The 21,212-nt window shown below is 37.4% G+C and overlaps 1 protein-coding gene across 1 annotated transcript in view; it reads left to right on the plus strand.

Moving 5' to 3' along the window:
* The first annotated feature begins 1,526 nt into the window (after positions 1 to 1,526).
* GEMIN8 (gem nuclear organelle associated protein 8) overlaps positions 1,527 to 21,212 on the plus strand; it is a 37,984-nt gene continuing 18,298 nt past the window's right edge. The window contains exons 1-5 of the mRNA XM_007425118.3: positions 1,527 to 1,553; positions 2,074 to 2,123; positions 6,430 to 6,467; positions 15,872 to 15,927; positions 16,334 to 16,766. Coding sequence (XP_007425180.2) covers positions 1,527 to 1,553; positions 2,074 to 2,123; positions 6,430 to 6,467; positions 15,872 to 15,927; positions 16,334 to 16,766 — 604 coding nt within the window. The remainder of the gene's footprint in view (positions 1,554 to 2,073; positions 2,124 to 6,429; positions 6,468 to 15,871; positions 15,928 to 16,333; positions 16,767 to 21,212) is intronic.

A 21,212-nucleotide genomic window follows, 5' to 3' on the forward strand; every position in this document is an offset into this window, starting at 1 on the left:
GGACTACCTGTACTTTAATAAGTTTATCTTCTCTGTAATGTGAGATTCCAAAGGCAGACTTATTATTTATTTTAAAATTTTGATCACTTGATTACTTTCGTGTTTTAGTAATTGATAATTTGCTAATAGTTTCAGTAATAAAGTAATTTGGGGTCCATTAGATATCATTTAATATTTTATTATTTTGCAATGTTTTGGTCTATCTTATTTTAATTGTTCTAAAATTATACTTACTGACTGTAATAAAATTATAGACTACAGTAGCTGATTTCATACAGCACTTTAGCCGTAACCAAACCAGCCACAATATGGCTTGGGTTGTGTAAACAGACCAGTGGCTCTATCTCAGCTAATGTTGGTTCCAGGTTATGTTCCCTAAAAATTTACATGGAAGACCATTCTAGTTTTCCATGATACCTAAAGCCTCAAATAAACCCCCAGATTTGATAAAGGAACTCACATGGGAGTAAAATGGCAGCATGGCCCCATTAACCTATTCTGGTTGGAGAAAACTGAATGCTATTGCCAGCACAATTCAACATTTTCAAAGCAAAGCAAAGATTTTATGGCCTCAGGGCATTGCAGGAAGAAAAGCTAGGAGGAAGTAAGAATCTTGCAGTAGTTGTAAAGGCAGTCAGTGGGTAGAGAACAGTAGAAGTAGGGAGGAGGACTGAAGGAGGATGGTGGGATGAGTTAAGGGGTTGTAAGAAGAGGCTTCCATCTTCCTCTCCCGCCTTTTCAGCTGCAACTTATGCATTAAAATAATGACAGCCATTAAAGCCAACAAGATTATTTATTTAAATCACACCTTATTTTAAATAATAAAGGCATTCTCCTTTCACACACACACAAATACTTTCAAAAATTGCACAGACTTCAAAATAGTATTTTATTTCCAAGATCTTACTGTTTCACTATTCCTAATCAGAAATCTAAATGAGAGGGGGGGGGAAGAGAGAGAGAGAGATTACATTTAGCTCTTCATATTCTAGAGAAGGCAAGGAAATCACTTCAAAACAGGAACTCATATGCTTGCTGTGAAATGTGTGCCCTCAATTTCTCAGCACCCCATGATGGAGTTAATGTAAAGGTGGAAATAATTACAGTCAAGCATAGGATGAAAATAGAAATTAAAAATGGAAAGTCTTTCCAAGCAGCACAATCTTGAGCCAATCCACACAACTCAGTTGATTCCATTTTTTCCAGCACTTGGCACCTTAAAAGATTCTCAAGGTTTAGTTAATGTGGTAGGAAACCCATTAACATCAACATTTGCTTTTCGGATATGCCTACACGCAGCCAATTCGTTTTTTCTTAATATTTGAATTTGTTGCCAAAAATGTCTTCAGATATATGCATGAGGAAGAGTCCAGTTCCGCTCAAAGATTACTTTTGGGAGGGCCGGGACAGATTGCAGCAACTTCACATGGTTGATTAGTGTTTAGTTTAAAACAAACAAGCAATCCAGGAACTTTTTCACATTCAGAAGTAAAATGAAAAAGGTGGTCATTTAAAGACGAGGCAGGATGACAGAGTACTTTTTATGCCATATGGTAAAATATTGTAGGCCTTTTTAAGACCTCTCATTAAAGCAAGAGAGACTGAAAGCTGGTCAGTTTACACTGGTTGTGTTCCCTCAATAGGAATAAACTGAATTAATAATGTTAAGAGTTCTGCGTGAAAGCAGCATCCAGTAAGGAAGGAGTTTCACTACCTCTCCATCCAATTCTTCCTCTTTTGTCTCTCTTCCGGTAAAATAAAAAAATATTCCCCAAAGCACTAAGTCTGCTCAAGCCTCATTTTGCTGCTTCGGCGGAGTGTCCGCTTTAGATTCTTCCCAAAAGTTTTTCAAACTTTCACAGCCTTTGCACCTGCCTTTACTCCCCATTCTGTGTAAACGTTGCTAGGTTAGCTATATCGCAGGAGCATTAGTTCCGTATAAGAACATACTTCGGAGAAAACCAAGATTTTGGTGGCGTTGGTCGCCTAGCACCGGCAGATGGCGCTATAGCCCCACATATTCCCGCACCGCAAATAGCAGCGGGTCCTCCTCTTCCTCTTCCGATCCTACAGGGCGGAAGGACGGAGGCGGCGCGGTTCTCATTGGGCATCGTGCGGACGAAGTACGTGCTCTGTGGTTTCTGTCCGGGTTTTTCTTTCCTAATGGGGAAAGGAGGGAGGAAGGGCAAATGGAGCGACCCTCCATCGCAGACGTGTTCGGCGCAGCCTCTCTCAATTCGGTGTCCCCCAGTTGTCTCGTAACGCGGTTCCCATCACGTGTAGCCAGCCTGGCACGATTGCTTCCAACACATCTGGAAGGCACCGGATTAAGGGCAGGACGGCCGCCGCGGTCTTCGGGGGAACAAGGGAATCAAGAGGAAGCAGAGGGCAAATTTTCCCTAAGCTGAATCCACACAAATCGCTTTTCCCTGAACAGTTAGGCAAGTTGCATCAGAAAAGCTGCGACTCTTTCTTTAAAAAAAAAAAAAGTTTGCGCCCATTGCACAGCTCATCCTTGTGCATCCTGTGGCTTCTTCGGAGTTTACTTCTCTTGCCTAAAGAAATAAACGTGATCCAGACTAATTTATTGACAAGGACTTCGGGAGACCCCCAAGGCACTAGCATGTAAAACAGTTTACAGGATTAAGCCCTCTGAACAGACTTCTTAGTAAAATTGCAAGGAGTATTACAGGGTTTGGGTTTGTTTGTTTGTTTTTTTTAACTAATTTGGCACTCAGACCGCTTTTGAGAGTTGGAGTCCATATGCATCTGACCAATTCTAGCTGAGGGCAGAAGAAGGTCTCTAAATTGCCCCTCTTGCTTCTCCTAATAGAAGGGTATCCAGTTACATGAATTTATGCATGGATGTTTCATAATATACAACACATTGCATGGTTGCAAAATTTAAAACTGCTGTATTTGGAATGATGGCTATCTTCCCTCAGCTTGCTTTTAAGCACATAGTCTGCACAAAAAGACATAATGCACAGTATTATTGACACCAGCAAGATCAGAAACTAATTTGAACAATTTGTAGCATTTAATTTCTGCAGCTATCATCACAGCATAGCTGTTTCAAAGCCATTTGTTCATACACACTACAGTAGGATTTTGCATGATTATATTGATGATTATATTCATCATTAGAATTAAAACAGGCAGAAATGCAGAATATGGTTGTAGGTCTTGAGATTTTCTTGCTTCTAAATTTATTCAAGGTAGACACCAAGCGGCAACATATACTACTTGGGTGTAGTGGTTGCTGGATATGAATGTAATTTTTCTGCTCTGGTACAATATTAGAATAAAGGGTTGCCCCTTATTTGTGTGTTGTTTGGTTTGATCATGGATAAAAAATGGACCTTTGGGTTGTGATCTGAGATGGTGAAAAGGCAAAGATCAATGTTTGCAGGTTGCCTCAGTTAACTTGGTTCCTGCCAAACAAGTTGGGCCACAAGACTTCCAGGAAGTCCATCTTGTTTGGATGGCATTAGAGAAAAGTGCTACATATTAAAGATTCTGATGTCTTATGCTGATTCTGTATCCACAGTCATTACAGCTTGTTAAAATTTAATTGCCTTGTGGGCATCTTATCAGTAAAATAGGATTTCTTCCAGTCTGTTATAATTTGCTGCCCTTCACAAACTTTCCTTGTCCTCCTATCGTGGTTCTGGCATTAATTTTTCTCCTTGTATTATTGCTTAACCACAGAATATGTTTTCATGCAAGAGTCATGAAAATGTCATGAGAAATTCAGCTTTGTTGTTCATGGTTTTTCATTTTGGCATGGAATTGTGATGGGAAAGACCCTGGCAGGAGGGCTGAGCAACCCATAGCCCCACATCCTGTTTAGTGTCTCTTGCATATCTCTTCAAAAGACAGTGGTGCAATCAATCAGCAGCATGATTTCCTAACTTTTTGGTGTATGAAACGGTAGTTTATAAACCCCAATGCAAAATATCTAGAAGGAAAAAATATACTCAATCCGTATATATGTATATGATATGGCCAATCATTGTCTGCCTCTTGTAGAATTTACCCCTGTCAAATGTATTATATCGACTCCTGGCAACCAAACAATAGCCCACTTCTGGTCTAGGCTGTAAAACAAAGTGAGTTACTTTGGTATAGTAAGTTTTATTAACACTTTTCATCCAAAGTCCACATATAACCATAAAGACCCTCAGAGGCCTCCAAACATTGTTTTAGAATTGTAATTTTTAATGTAATAGAATGGAAAAAGATAAAAAATGTCAGGAATATAGTCTTATTAACCATAAGCCAGAAAATACTATTATTCCAGCACAGGGAGGCTTTTGATTTGCTTCATTATTACCCCAAATTGGAAATTGAAGGTTTCCCACATTATTAAAAAATATTGTTTATGATGGATTTTGTCAAAATGACATCAAAAGTCTGGAAGTGTTAGGATAATAAATACATTACTGGTCAAAAATGAAAATAAAAGCCTTCCTGCTCTGTGATAATGATGGTTGGATAACACTGAAATCAAATAAAATTTTTGTACTTAACAGAGCAGGCATATACTATCCATCACTCCATACCTATGTCCTTTTGGCTCATTTGTATCCCTAGAACCCATCCTTCCCTCTGGAAATTAAAAATCAACAGATAGCAGAGAAGCTTTATCTTTCTCAACAGCTACAGAATAGATGGACTTCCTGCCTGCTGCAAACTCCTAGAATATTTTTAAAAATGATTCTCCCCAGTCAGGGAACCATATGGAGGTTTGAGGGAAAAGCCTCATGGATTCCCCATCTTCTACCTAATTTGAGCCCTCCTGTTTTCAGGCAAGCACCTGAGCAGAATTTGAGTTTCAAGCAAGCACCTAAGCAGTTCTTTGAGAAGCTTTTCCTTTCCTTTCCTAGATGGAGCAAATTTTCTCTGTACTACCATTAGCTAAGAAACACTGGTATAGAAAATCTTCATACTGTACAAGGGATTCAGTAATAGTTAGGTTTTTGACTCCCCTGTTAATTTGTGATTTACATAAAATATTGTCTGCTGGCATCACTATGGAAAAGAGGCTTGTATCTACTATGGAGATAGACAAAATGGAAATGGTACTGTGGAACTGCAGCATAGGTATACTGAAATCTCCATGGACTTAGTATGATGTGAGGCTTTATTTTTCTTTTTCCTCTCCAAAATTGGAGGAGATGCAGTAAATTCTAGGATTTTCGGTGTAGTATAATAAAATTTCAGATCTTTCCCCAAACTGCTACTTACAGTTTGCCTGTAAGTAGCAATCAAGCAAGTAACAATCAATTGCTCTCAGCTGTGTAATCGTATTAGCTGGTCCTCTATGCTGCCTTGTGGTCACTTCATCATTTGCATTTCATTTGAATGGAGATCATCCTGATAGCACTGATCTCCTTTCATTTAGAACTACAGTGCTTGGAGGTGAAAAAGTCCTACTGCAAAAGAGATTTGGAGTTCCAGGTTTTATCTAAGACAGTCTTAATTCCATGCTCTTTCATTATTTACTTATTTTTATGCTGCAAGTGAAGTATAATATTGATGGAACAGAATACTTGCTTCTTGAAGGCATCTACTGATGGAAACTTGTATGACTTTGGGATCTGTCTTTGGCTTCTGTTGTGGTTTTTTGCATCTGCTCAGTATTGGTGATGTTGTTCAAACATGCCTCTGATGTAAGGATGTTTTGAACTTTGAGATATTCAAAATGACTGCCACCATAAATGGCTGTTCTGTTGGCTGTTTATGAGACAGATTACTTTTACAGAATGGGTGGATTGTTCTCTTAGCAGCACCGTTTACTTGAGAGGGAAAGGGTCAGAGAGTATTCCAAAGGGCAATGGTTGAAGTCACAAAAAAGCAATCCTATTTTAAAATTGAACTGTGAGGAAAAGCATGTTTACATCATATTTTGCAAAATCACAGATAAGCTTTTTGGGCAGTAAACACCCAAAGTTTAAACAGTAATTTTTCTGGGAGAATGAGGAAATTTAATATCAACATTGCAACTGTATGCCTGTCTCATCAGAAGTAAACTCCACTAAGATCAGTTGGATTTATTTTCAAGTAAATGTGCTGAACTATTAAGACTGCAGATAATAAAATGGAGAGTGAGAGTGGAATTATTTTGCCCCAGCACTGCAAAACATCTGAAAAGTATTTTGGTAGGGGAGGTCTTATCTACCGATTTTATACCACTCATTAAAACCTTTGCCTCTTGAAAACTAGCACATGATAAAATTAGAAGGAACTAAATTCTTATTTAGTGAATAGAGATAAAAACACTTGACACCTTAACCCTAAATTAACTTGGGCTTTAAAAAATAAAACACAACCAGAAAAGAGTCTCTGGGAATTTAAATGACTGCTCTTTAATTGCCTATCATTCTGTGTGCTAAATTTTGATTTTCACTTTCTTTTATCCTTTAGTTCGCAGTTATCACTGGTACATGAACTGACAGACAATGGTAAGATTTGTTTCCTTGTAATTACTAATGCATTTGATTTGTTTCATGTTAGTAGATACAGATATTTGGATTTATTTATGCATTCCAGTTGAATTGCCTTTTGAAGTCACTTAACATCCATTTGAATTATAATTCAGGATGTATCTATGTTATCATGTATGGGCAAAGACCCTTATAATAAAAAAAGAGGAAAGAATGCAGAATAGTTTAGTAAAAGTCGGCCACTATTCAACTCTTGCACTTGGTGTCATAACAAATCATCTTGCCTTTCATTGCAAGTACTGCCATTAGTAAAGAGTGTGATGACAGCCTGAAGCAGCAGATGCCGGGAACTGGATGCAGAATCAGGGGGTTGGAGAACAGAATCATACATCCTACACTGTCTTTTCTATACCTTTGCAGTGAAGTATGAATTGCTTTCCAGGCAGGTTTTGAATATGAAAATGGTGTGTATCTTATTCTTTCTTGGGAAGTTGTGCCCTAAAATTAGAAGAAATAAAGTAATACCCTATTAGATAAGCAGTTTCAAAAGAGAGGGATGAAAATATTAGGCAAGAACATAAATTTAAGTGGAGCTGGTAATCATTATGGAAGGCAGTTGTAATGAAAAGATGTGTATTTTAGTTCCAGTGAGGTAGGAGTGTGTGTGTGTGTGTGTGTATTTAATCCATGCACTCTTCGTTGAAGATCAGGGACCAACATCTCCCATCCTGTTCTTGTTGGTAGATAGATGTTTTTTGACTTCCCAGTCTAGTCTCGTAGCTGGCTTCTGTACCTAAGGGAGGACGAGAACCTGGGCTTCCCCACTCCTAGTCTTGCACCTTAACCTAATTTAACTTAATCTGCCTATCCATCATTGTTCCAATAGCACTTTTCCTGGCAACTGGCCTTTTGCACCTCATATATAATTGTATGGTGCTATGGATGTCTACTCAGAATGTGTGGTTGAGAAAAGAAGACAGCTAATGATAATGTTTCAATGAGTTTTATTAATGAAGAAGCTTGTTATTTTAGGATGTATGCCAGCATCACTTACAATGACCATCTATCACTTATGAGGAGACATTCCTTCCAATATGGAGGAAAGAGTGTGACTGGAACAAGGCATTACAACCTTCCTGGAGCCCTGTTCTCCCAAGCCTGTAATGACCAAAATTGGCATTGCATTGCATTGCATCACTGTGTGTCAAACTTACCCATTCAAATGTTCTCACACTTGAATAACAGGCTGTCTGAGGGCTCTACTCCCATTCACTTTAGAATTTTCTGTGTGATCAGAAAATCTACAGAATGACATTCATATTCAGTCCATTCATAACCACATCATTGGAACAGAAGTTAAACAAAATGGTGTTTTGATTGTCATAAATGAGTGGCATTCTTTCTTGTATGCATCTGCGTGCACACAAACATTGTATGCTTATATACTCATTTCAAACATGGTACTTTCAATATTTCCTAACCTGAAGCAGTAATAAAATTGCTTTGTTCCTCTTGCAGTAATAAAATTTGTAGTCTGACACATCTCAGGACAATAGACTCAAGAAGTTGTTCCAAGCAGAGTCTTACAAGTAACACCATTGTAATGATCTTTCATATTCATGGTTGTTTTTATTTGACAAAATATCTCTTGTAGTTTCTGGAGAAATATATAGTATAATTTCTTTAAGGTTTAGGAAGACCATTATGTTCCCCATAATCATCCTCTGTGTGTGTGTGCCTTCAAGTCAGTTTTTGACTCCTGGCAGTTGCCTGGACTAGTCCATGCAGTTTTCTTGGCAAGGTTCTTCAGAAGTGGTTTGCCATTGCCTCCTCCTTAGGACTGAGAGAAAGTGACTGGCCCAAGGTCACCCAGCTGGCTTCATGCCTAAGGTGGGACTAGAACTCACTAGTCTCCTGGTTTCTAGCCTGGTGCCTTAGCCACTACACCAAACTGGCTCCGTAATCATCCGAGACTTACCAAAAACAGTTCATTCAAATAGCTTTGTAGCTTCTTAGACTTTCCTCCTTTTAATTGTTTAAAATACTCGGATTTCGTTAACCCTCTATTTAAACTAGAAGTTTTCCTGGGTCATTTCTACCCCTTTTCCTTCTCCCTAAAAGAAGTTTGGCTTTGTGTCAGAATCACAGTTCTAACCACTTGAAACAATCCTTTGTGTCCCTCTTTGAAATTAACAACAGCTTCGCAAACCAACCAGCTGTATTCTTTTTTCAATGAAGTTGCCACTGAAATAAGCTTGAGAAACGACTTACGTTAATATTTTGCACTTGAGCAAAAAATGTAACTGGTTTCCTTTATAGGAGTTGTCAGTCTTTTTACTGGTTCAACTAACCTATTCCTTCCATATGAATAAAATAAAAGAGCTTTTTTTAATGTCAAAGTACACACAGTTACAAATTCTAAGCTCTAATAAGCTTTCATGGATCCTAGCAGAAACTGTCAGCATATGCAAACCTAGGATAACCATTCCCAACTGATGTGTTATAAAAACGTTAGAGTAAAATAACCTACATGTGCCCTGAAGCTAGGACGATGGAGGTTGATATCTGAAGAAAACTAAGTTGAAGACGACTAAGTCAGGATATCAGGTAGAGGGGTCAGGCTAATGGAATTCTTTAAATGCAGGCATTGGATTTTGGTATTTGCATCCAGAAGATGGTATACTAAATATAAACTTGAATTCTGAATTTTTGAGATTGAGTTTTTTATCTCTTTGCTTTTTTTTTTCCCTTTAAGAAAGTAGAAACACAAAAAATAACTGTCAGAGACCTTCATGAGGAGAAAAAGTTGTGTACAAAATAAGCTAATCTTTGGAGCAATTTGTTCTTGCCCTTGCAAACTGTGTCTTCAAAAGGCTATTGTGTAGCCCAGGGCGATTAAAATAATGGGAATGTTGCCATTAACTTCAGCGGCATAGAGACTGAATCCATTGTCAAGTCTCCTCCCCCTCTCCCAAAATAAAGCTTTTCAGAGAGGTTTGAGAGTGGAGGAGAGGCTTGTATTCAAATATTTCTGACACAAAACAGTATGTCCTACTGGTCCCTGGGAACCAGAAAGTGAAACTAGCCATAAACAAAAGGAGATTGACCTCTTAAGATTCATTGTTAAAACTGAATAGCAAGAATAAATACAATTAGGCTTCTGGAATTCATTTATTCTTATAGTTTGGGCTAAAATATCACTTTTAGAAATCAATCTTGTCAACTTCTGGGATTTGGTGACCATGACATGTATTCATGATATGGAAAGTTAGTTGATTGTATTGTGTTTAACCTTTTTTCACACTGAAATAAGAATATCGTTTCCACTCTTAACAGTGAAACAGAAAATTCTATAGTGCTGAATGAGATGCAAATATCTTGACCCAATTTATAGTGGCTTTTACAAAATGGAGGACTAAGGCACTTTTGGGCATACGTGTACATATGCATGTGACCTGAACTTTCTAGACAAGCACTTGCAGTATTTTTTCCTCAAAGAATAGGGGAAGGAGACAGAAACAGTTATTCATCTGGAAGCCCCAGGTCCTACATATTACATCAACTGGAGAAGCCCTAGAAGATAGCTGTATTCAGCAGCCTTATATTTCAACAGCTTTATATATAGCCTTTGCCTCCTATTGCTTTGCTGTTTCACTATCCTTTTGTGGTATAAGCAATTGGAACATTCTCCAGAGTATTCACTAATGAAACATTTATTGTTATGCAGACTGTCTTGGTTACTGCATGTACCAGTTTAGGCTATAGAGCTTTAGATAATTATTGATTCTCTAAGATCCTCAGATATTTTAAACTTGAATGAAACTATAATCATGATGATCATCTAGTCTGCACAAGCAGTTGTGGTAAGTGTAAACTGGCCTTATCTGACTTACATCCATCTACTCTGTTGTTTCTCTGTTTGACATTCAGTTAGATGCTTGCCATGCTAGTGGTTACAAAAGAGCACAGACATGCTGGCTTTCTTTGTATGAAGATGTTCTGTTGATATTTTCCTTAGATCTTGCTCAGATACCTTGGCTTAAAATGTCCATATTATCCTAGAACAAAGACACTCAAACTACAAGATTTTTGAACTGCCAGGGGCAAAGGCTATGTTAGTGTTATTGTTCAGGTGGGTCCTATCCTGAGTTAAGGAAGATACTTCCATTAATTACAGATATTTCTGTAATATGAGTACAGTGCTTGTCTGAATGCAAGACTTCATCCTATTAGTAAATCTTTGAATAGGCCAGTTCAGAATTCTGGGAGAAAAATAGTCCAAACCTAAAAGCACTATTCCCTTACTAACAGATCAACCCCCACCCCCAAGCCCTCCTGTCTACCTTATTGTGATGGTGGTGGGACAAGCAAGGAGCACTGGGAATATATGCCAATAGTGTATAATCTCAGCAGGGTAATCCAAGGGAATCACCCCAGCTGCCCAGCTAAAGCAAGCAGGCACCTATAATAGCCAGCAGTGATATTGGAAGATGCTGGAGAGGGATTAACAGTTTAGTGGCACAATTTCATACTGTGCAGAAGAAGGCAATGGTGAACAACTCCTGTATTTTACCAAAAAAATGACATGGAGAGAAAATAGAAAAAAATTAACAATATTGTGTTAGACTGGCCCCACAGGTTGGATGGCATTTAACATGCTGTAAGAAAGAGCTGAGGATCTTTCAGAGTACTAATGGTGTAGTTAGATTAAAGCTTTCAGTATGTCTAGTTGCTGATGTTGCCATGCAGGAAAAGAAAATCCAAAGCTACAAAGACAGAATTACAGTGGGAACCTGGAACATAAGAAGCATGGACATGGGAAAGTTCAATACAGTGAAAAATGAATGAATTGACTACACATTGACATCTTAGGCATCAGCAAATTGAAATGTACTGTTATTGTACAATTTCAGTCAGAAGATTATACTGTTTACTACTTAGGACATGAAAAACAAAAGATCAGCATTGCTTTCCTATTTAGGAAGGGTATAACAAGAATGGTACAATGTAAGCAGTGACCGAATAATATCATTTAGACTTTTGATATGACAATTATGCAAGTTTGTGTTCCAACCACTGATGCAGAAGAAGAGAAGTTTGGTGAGTTTTATGATCAAGTTCAGTTTGAAATCAACAGAATATGCAAGCAGGTTTTGCTGCTTATAGTTGAAGACTGGAATACCAGAGTTGGAAATACTAAGAAGGAAAATGTAGTTAGACTATATAGTCTAGGAAACCAAAATGAAGTAGGAGAATGATTTATAAGTTTTTGCCAAACCAGTTATTTTTTAACTGCCAGCACAGTCTTCCAACAATCACATCCGATGCCTATATATATGAAGATCACCAGATGGAGTACACAGAAATAAAATTGACTATATTATTGGGAAAAGGTGGGGGAAGAGCTGAAGTTATAACAGCAAAGGTGTGGACAGTGGCTGGCTGTGGAAGTGATCACAAATTGCTCATGTGCATGTTCCAAGTTAAGTCTCAGCCCCACTAGGTAGACCAGACCATGAAATTAATTCCACAGGAGGGCTAAACTATTTCAGCCCCTTTTGCCTAGGTTCTCGCATATTACTGCCAAGGTCATCTTCCATACTCTCTGCATTAAGCTAAAGGGTAGGAAGAAAGCCAACCAGTTTCAATGATACAGTCTTGAGCAAGAAGAACATCAGGAATTGTTGTCTCAACATTCATATTCATTGATTGGTAACCAGAAGAATTATGGAATGAACTTAAAGAAGTTGTCAAGGGTGAATGTGAAAAGAGACCACCAAATGAAAAGAGACTGCCAAAGATTAAGAAACAGCAGAAAGCAAACTGGATGTCAGAGCAAACCGTGGAAACTGCCAACAAGAGAAGTCAAAGCCAAGTAAGACAATTTCTCAAGAAGGAACTTAACAAAGAATTTCAGAGAGCTGTTGGAAGAGACAAAAAAGAGTATTACAACAACATCTGTAACAACATCAGTAAAGAAGCTGGAAACAGACATGGAAAAACAAGGAAGGTCTTCCCAAAGACCTCTGAATTCAGAAGGAGGTTTTAACCTCAAATTGGCATGCCAAAGGATCCCAATGAACACATAATAACTGATTTAAAGAGGATCAAACAAAGATGAAAGAAGTAAACCTAAATTCGGTATAGTAGAGATATCAACATCCAAGAATAAACTTGAAGTGCTTTCAAGGGATTGTATCAGCAATGAAAGCTTTATAAAAAGGTATGTTTGTTTTGGCAAATAGTGGCACTGCTCTACTTTGGCAGTTTTAAAAATTTATTTGCAAATTACTGAATGCGAAATATCCATATTCAATACAGGAGACAGTGATAAAGCCAGCAATATTAGAAGCCTGCATAGAAATTCTTCGAGATGAAAAATAGAACTCTTAAAATCCCACTCAAATGATAAGATTTCAATAAGCCATTATACTGAAAACATGTGTTATGATACTGAAGCACCACTTATTCCTCAGCTGACTGATCAACAGATATTTCAAACAGTGACATTTTAATAGAATTTATTCAGTGTACCAGTGAGGAAAATGTGCTTGATAATGTATTCATGGTTCACAGCAAGTCAACCCAAACAAAACATATAGAGATTTATCACATTATTGATGAACATTTTTTTTTAACAATAGCCTTGATGGAAAAGTGTTATTTATACTGGTGGTGCTATTATAATGGCAGGCATACCCTCAAGGACAATACAAAAATTTATAAAATTGCAAAAGCTGATTTGCAAGTTACACACTATATGAGCCAACATGAAATGCTTGCAGATAAACAGGTGGTTCTTAAACAGGATTGTATGATTGCATAAACAATTTTTATCAAATTAATGCCAATGTACTAAACAGACAAATATTCAAAATATTAATATGTGTACTGTGTATTCACAAGTCTGTTGCTACATACCACAGTGAGATAGCAATTGTATGGCAAGACGCTATCCAGGGTCTTCAAGCTGAGAAGAGAAATTTGAAAAGAAAGAAATCCAAGCTTCCAAGGTTGTTCAGTAATGCCAAATGGGCTTTCTAACCAGTATATGTGGTAGATATATCAGAGCTCCTAAGAGAACTGAAATTGCAAGATAAAATTTACAAGGTCCATTAATTTTATCCTTCTCCCGTATTATTAAGATAGAAGCTTTTAAAAGTAAGTTAGTTCATTGGAAGAAAAGGGTTGTTGACAGAATATTTGATATGTTTCATTGCTTCGCAGATGTAACAGGGAACAATACATTTGACAATTCATATATTATACAGTTTGTTTAAGATCATGAAGATTTGTAATGCATATTTTCCATATGTGGTGTGAGTGCTGGATATATTCATTAATGTTAATAATGAAACGAGCTGTTCTACCATGACAACTAGAAAAAGGAAAGAAAACTTTTTTTCAACTCAAAGTCAGTCTTTGAAACATCTAGAAGAATTGAGGTGTTCGTAGGTAAAATGCAACAACAGCAGATAAGCTTGAATTATTATTGTGATTGTCCTCATGGATGATCAATGCAGAGGTAAGCTTACTTGCTCCATTTCCATGCACATCTAATCTCTACTTTCCAGGTTTCTTTAGAATTTAAATTTTGAATTTAGTATTTAGTATCCATATTTAGTGTGGAACATAGCCTCTGAGGAGTCTCATGCTACTCTGCCTCAGTTCCCAAGTAGGGGTAGATCCTGCAAGGGATCAGAGGAAATAAAAATTGCTAGATGTGCATCAGTTGGGCAGAGATGATAATGTGTACCAGTTTCAGCAGGTGGCAGCACCTGGTTAACCTTGTGCCTAGAAGCTAAGCAGAGACAAGCCTTATTTGTGCTTAGATAAGGGACTGCCAGGGAATACAAGGGATGTAGGCTACACTGGAAAATATATTTTTTAAAAAGCTACGAAAAAGAAAATGGCAAACCACTTCCTTATGGCTGCCAAGAGAACTGTGTACTTGCATCCACTTGGTATTCAACTTTTCTTTACCAATTAGAGTCTAATAAGATGTTTATTAATATTATAGAATTTGAATGATAGGTCATACTATCTATGAACTATATTTTAATCACCTCTAAATAATTGCCAATAATTTGGCAATTCTCTGTTATCACAGTAGAGATATAGGTAATTGAAATGTTCCAAGAAAATTCATCAAGTTCAAATCCCAGTTCCTTTCCCCATATTTGTTTTATACTTTTGAGAAAATCAGCTGTGTTTGATGACTTTTCTGTAGTATTAAATAAGCTTTTTCTGTTATAAATGGTGGATATAGAATATAGTTCAAAGACCGCTATAAAATCTCAGAACTTAAGAAGAATTGATTACATTTCCTTTTCTTGAGACCGAGTTGGACCTTAGGACCAATTCTGTAGAATATATTTAGCAGACAGAAAGAGGCTTCCCATCAAATAAATAAATCTCTAATCCTATAAACTCCATTATTATTTGTCATAACAACCAAATTTTATTTGCAACAGGCTATTTTTAGTTGATTATTCACCTTTTTGGTTTTGGCTTTCACCTCTTAACAAATGCTGAATTTAATATTAGACTGTAATGAACGGTTTTGTGGCCTGTTTGTATTCAAGGAGATTCTGTACCTAACTTAAATGCTGGATGCATTTTAGATAGAGTAACCCTAATTTTCTGTTTCTAAATTTCTTTCTAAAGAAGATCTAACTACAGTAAAACCTTAATTTAATGGGCCATTCAAGCAGAGGGATGTCCATTAATCTTAATGCCTGTTAAATTCTAATTTACATGGTTTACACCAATATTCATTCTCTGGGTAATTCATAATTCATGCAAATGGTATATGGCAGTAAACCTTTGATTTAATGGATAATCCAAACAAATAACGTGCTCAGTGTGTTTGAAATCCACTAAACAGAGGTCCATTCAACCAAGGATTTACTGTAATGTAAAGAAGCATCTGAAACAAAAACTTGGGGAATTCTCTCTTGACTACTTGTAGGCAATTCATTCAATCTCCTATGCAAAGTAGTTGGCAGAAATGAAGAGGGGAGATGCAAAGTCTAGCAATCTTTGATGAGTAAGTTAGTTTCCACAACCCACAAAATAAGACTGCTTCACAACTGCTAAATGTGCTTTTCAGACACTGGATGCATGATCCACATGCCATATTCCAAGGGAGAGGACTATGAGACTTGATTACATGGCTTAGAATAGAATTCCAAAGGTTTGTTCGATTAGCCTTTCTTGTTTTAACTGAGAATCTTGTGTTGGGATGCTTCTGGCTCTCCCTTTGCCTTTTGGACAAAATGCAGAATCTGGGCTTGTAAAGCAACAGAGCCTTATCTATTAAACAGATTAATATAATGATACAATTAATGTAATATTCCTCTAATTGTACCATTCTATTTTGATCACATTCTATTCTTTTTTCATCCTCATGTGGTCTCCAGCCTACCATCTTCCTTCCTACCTACCTACCTATATTTTGGAACTGAAGAAATTTCAGGTATCTGGTGAATTGGTAGAGTCTCCTATTTTTGACAGCCCTAATATTGAGATAAAAAGCTTTTATAAACATATAAATATATGTAGGAGCAGCAAGAATGTACTCCATGATTTTATTGGCTGCATTGGATGTTCCTGATTTTCACTATTGGAATGACCCTAGTTACATCCAGTTTCAGGTGGATATTTATTCAATGATATATTTAAAAGTTAGATTTTGTGATAGGATAGGACAGGACAGGATATTTGTGTGTGTGTTTCTTATTCTTTTATGTTTTGCATATAATAAAGTAATATGCTGTGCCATGCTATATCAGGTATTTGTTTTTTAGATAAATTGAAACACTTAAACATTATTTATAGAGTTAGATCATACACTGCTGAACTTTGTCTGTCCATTTTTTTAGGCAAATTTGTTATGTCAAGACATAGGACCATGGTATTTTCAAAAAATGTATGCAAGGTATTGGAAACATTATAATGAAGCTATGGAATGGATGTACAGACATAAAAACGCTTATAGGAGAGCCATGGAATCCTTATATAATCCATCATTTCATCCTTCCAAACAACATCAGCGTTATTCTGATTGGGATGAAAGTGTTCCATGGAGAACTGGTCCATCTTGTTTCTCCACCTCAGACAGCAAACCATGCTATCCTCCAAGGCCTCAGGATGGCCTGCATTATGTCAGAAGGAGGAGAGCAGCAGAGAGAGCTTCTGAAACAGATTCAGAATCTGAAGGTGAAGAGGACATAGAGTGTGACCTCAGCAACATGGAAATCACAGAAGAGCTCCGTCACTATTTTGAGCAGACTGAGCGACACCGGGAAGAACTAAGTGAGTGTGTTCCCTTCTCTTATTCTTCATATCAGTTTATTTTTATATTGCTTATCCCTTCTTTTTACATCCACATGTGGATTCCATCTGTTGTCTAATGAGCTCAGCCTGGAAATCTTGTAGATAGGATTTTCATTGTTAGCTCTTCACAAATCAGTGATTGGTAAGCTCGTGGAATGGTAATTTACAGTCAAAGTGTCAATGTCTCTAGACAAAATTGCAAAATATTTTTTCCAGCTGCTTTGGAATGAAAAAGGTAAAGAAGAAAGTGATGGTGGTTTACTTAAGTCACTTAGCTTAGGCAATAAATATATTTCATTGTCACTGAATAGCCAGTTCTAATAGCTAATTTAGGCTAGTGATTATTAGTATTAGTTCATAATCAGCAATAGTTCATTAGAGGAGAAAAGAGCCTATAATATAAAAGGTTTTAAGCTTTTCTCCTCAGAGGTTGTTTAGTCCAGAAATTGACCATTTCCAGGAAAAAAATGATAAAATCTTATTTAATAGACAAAGCAAGCTTCAGGGTTTAGCTATTCTTGATCAAGTCAGAAAAGCAAAACTGGGATTTCCCAACACTCTCCCCTTAATTTTCTCATGCATTTTTCATTCAGAAGTTGATGAGAGACATACTACTTTGCAGTTTTGTGTAGGTTGGTCTTAAAATTCTCTTAGGTTATATTAATTCAAAGATAAGATCCAACTTTTTATAAAATGCCAAGCTGATATATTGTTTTTTCAAGTATGGCCATAAGGCATAGCAAAACGCCATTTACATATAGTTATGAAATCTCTGATTGTCAGCTACTAAAGTCTGTTAATGATTTGGGTCCCAAATGATTTGGTAAAATGGCATTTAACCAAGCTAGCTTTTCTCCTGATCGCTTCTCTTGAGCATATATCATAAGAAGAACTGGCGAGGGGCCTTTTCTGGAAAATGAATCTCATATGGGTTGTGTTACCAGTGGAAATCCTTGTTAGCTCTTCAAAGTGACAGGGGAATTCCAAGCCTAGTTAGAATCTGAGAATATATAACCAAATATTTATAGCACTATTGATACGGGATTTGTAAACCTACTGCTAAAAGTATGTTCTGCATTTTGTGAATTTGGCTGCTGCCGCCAGAGAAATAGTCTGCAAGGCAATTTTACAGTTTGTCCTTCAAAACAACATGTTGAAACTTTCAAAAGCACCCTGTTCTGTGACTGATCCTTACATTTTGAAATTTGTGCACTCAGAATGCTACTGTTTAAAATTAATATCCCCTGATATTTTTACATTTTAAACAGCAGATTACTGAAGGGGTCCAGAGGAAATCCCTAGTTGTATTGCTGAAGCCTGGAGGAAAGTCATGACTAACGTATTATACAGATCAGCCATTTACTTTCTCTTTCCTTGATTTAATCCAACAGTGCAGATTTCAATGCATCTTTATCCTTCAAGCACTTGTAAAGAAGTACAGGAAGTTTCTCTCTCTCTCTCTCTCTCTCTCTCTCTCCCTCCCCCCGTAATAGAACTTTTAGTTTGAGGAGAAAAGGGTTTAGACAAATTAAAAGCATCTTCTTCCCTATGTAATCCTTTTATTTAGAATGACTTGGATTTGAAAGAGCTTTTATAGCTTTCTCTTTGATTGGCTCAATTCACAGACTAAATGAAATTATTTCTCCCTTGTGAGTTTTATACTGAGGCACTCACAAAATATAGTGCCTGTTTTCTAGAATAGCACAACTTCTCACTCACCAAGAAACTCAACTGCTATAGTACCTAATAAAAATAAAAACAGATTGGGAGGGAGCATCTATCTTTCTAACTTTGTTATAATTTGGGAAAATTATCACCACCTGGCAACCCCTGGAATCTGGCAATGCAGAAGACATAATTTCACAGAGCTATTGATTTTGCAGATGACTGTTTTAAGCTGAACAAATTTCAGGATAGAATTTGATTAAGCTAAATGCTATTATCGCATTACTTGATATCATTTATCCTCTGCAGAAAACCCTTCGAGTGGAAATGGTGAAGAAGCTGCACATCATTTCTTTAAATGTCAGCAGATTATTTGCCTTTAATAAGTTCTGCGTTAAAGTCTATAGTTGTGTGAATCTGGCTGGCTTTTTTAATTTAGTGATTACGCTGGGGGAAAGTGGGCTGGGGAGTTGCCAGGTCTTATACATATATAGACTCCTTACTCCTATGACTGTATGATGATGCTTCTGTCTACATGTGCGTCCTTTTGGCTTCCTTATCAAATCCTCAACCCTAATTTCTAAAAATTCCCTGGGGAGCAAGCCAACTTCTCTTGCCTGCTTGCTCTTTTAAATCCAGAATTCAGAGACATTTATTGGTTGATAGCATATCATAATGATAGATATCTGTCATTTAAAAGGTCTGAGCTTCTTGTGAAATAGGGAGACAAAAGGTTGTGGATGTGTAGTCAATATCTCCTCTCTACTTGGTGGAATATTGTCATTTGACCAGATACGTGAGAGCTTAAAGATGGATAGAGGAAGAGGCCACACAAACAGCCCTACTTCTTATTCTCGCCAACTTTTCCTGGAAAATCTGAAAGTGAGTGTCCTCCATTATGTGAATATAATTCTCAGTGCACTATAAAACAGAGTCCCAGTTCACATGAAGAACGGTACTTGTATTCAAATACAAATAAAGCTTCTCTTCAGCTGAATACATGGAGGTCAAAGGAAAAAAGGGACAGGCCAACATTTGTACCCCGTTCTCTATCTAGTCAGTGTGTGTAAAGGACCAGGCTTGTCCAGAATTTCTCCTTTTTTATTGAGCTTTGGAATAGATTCCAGACCCTCCATGGTTGATGATAATGGTTCTGGACTCCAGATGAAGAGCAGCTGTCACAGGCATCAATGTCTGATGAAAACAACTGTCCAGGCTCTGTCAAAGAAATAGCGGAGAGACTTTCAGAACTCTTTAAGCCCACTGACAGCTGTGGAAAAAAGTAAATGTAATCCTACACTGCATCAACAGAAGGATCGTTTCTTTCCATTCTACATTGGCCAAATTGCCTCTGGAATATTGCATCCAGTGCCACATTTTAGGAAAGATATGGATAAGTTGGAATATGTCTAGAGGAAATCAACCAAGATGATAAGGAGTCCTGGAAGGATAAATGTATCAGAACAGTTGGAGGCACTGGATATGTTTAGCCTGGAAACCGTGGGGAGGCATGATAAATCTCTTCAGAGAAAGGAGGACTGTCAAATAGAAGATGTGGCAGTCCTGTTCAGTGTTCTTCCAAAAACTTAGATTATAGATTTAATTATAGATTTAATTGCAGACCTAATTGTAGAATTATTTGGACATTGAGAACAAAATTATAACAGCAAGATCTATTCATCATCTTCTTAGGAGATGGCAGACTCTTCTTGGCTGGAGGCTGGATGGCCATTTGTCAGAGATACTGTAGTAGTACATTCCTGCAGTTAGGCGCGAGATTGTACTAGAGGTTCTCCAGAAGTTCCTTCCAATCTTTCCATTCTAGGACTCTATTTAGTATTCAGTCCAGTATGAAGCCATTACATTTCAAAATAACACCTGAAATAAGGGTGAAAGACCAACCACCATCTAAATCATTTTTATGCTAGACTTCAGACCCTCAGTGGTCCTGCCCAGTCAAGAATTAGAAGTGCCCCTGCAAAGTCTTTGTCTGTGGTGAAGTAGTGTGTGCTGTAACATGCAGCACGGACTGATCCATTTTCACTATGTTGATTTGAATTATGACTTGGTACCTTCCTTCCCTCCTGCTTTCTCCCCTCATCCCAGGATTCGCTTCAGATTTGACAGTCTTTAGGTTTTTCTGCACTTGCACTTTATTCGTGGCAACATGGACTGATACAACTCACTTTGAAAGTTAAGAAAATTTCTCAAAAACTGGCAGTTCTTGAAACTCTGTTTTAACATTTCAATAAGGATGAGATCACCTCCCCTGCTCCTGCCTGTAGACCCACCCTCCCCTCCCCATCTTTTATTTCCATTCCTCTTAAGTGTCCTCTCCTTGTAATTCATATCATGTGCCAGGTTCCCAAATGGCCCCAAACTAGCTGTGTGAACAGTGCATAGCTCCACATTTATAATATGCCAAATTAGTGGCCTCATTGTATAATAGGCAGTTATGACCCTCAGCTAAAGAGAGCACAATGGTTTGGTTCTTATTCTCTCCAAGCCAGCAAAATATTGTAAAGAAGTAACATCAGGAGTTCAGGACTCTGCCTAGATAAGGATAAGTCTCTGAAAGTAAAGCAGAACAAAACCAAATGTGGTCCTGCATCTGTGTGTGTTTGTGTATATACTATATGCATGTGTACGTATGCATTGAAAAGCCACAGGAGAAGCCAGCAAATGAAAATTCAAGCTTGAAAATGAGACAGTAAAGAGGAAAAAAATCCCCCAAATGCATGCCTGCAGGGGAGTCAATTG

Source organism: Python bivittatus, unplaced genomic scaffold (assembly GCF_059951505.1).
Source record: "Python bivittatus isolate LINGU-HERP-01145 unplaced genomic scaffold, Pbiv_v1 ctg000350_np1212, whole genome shotgun sequence".
Taxonomy (NCBI): Eukaryota; Metazoa; Chordata; class Lepidosauria; order Squamata; family Pythonidae; genus Python; species Python bivittatus.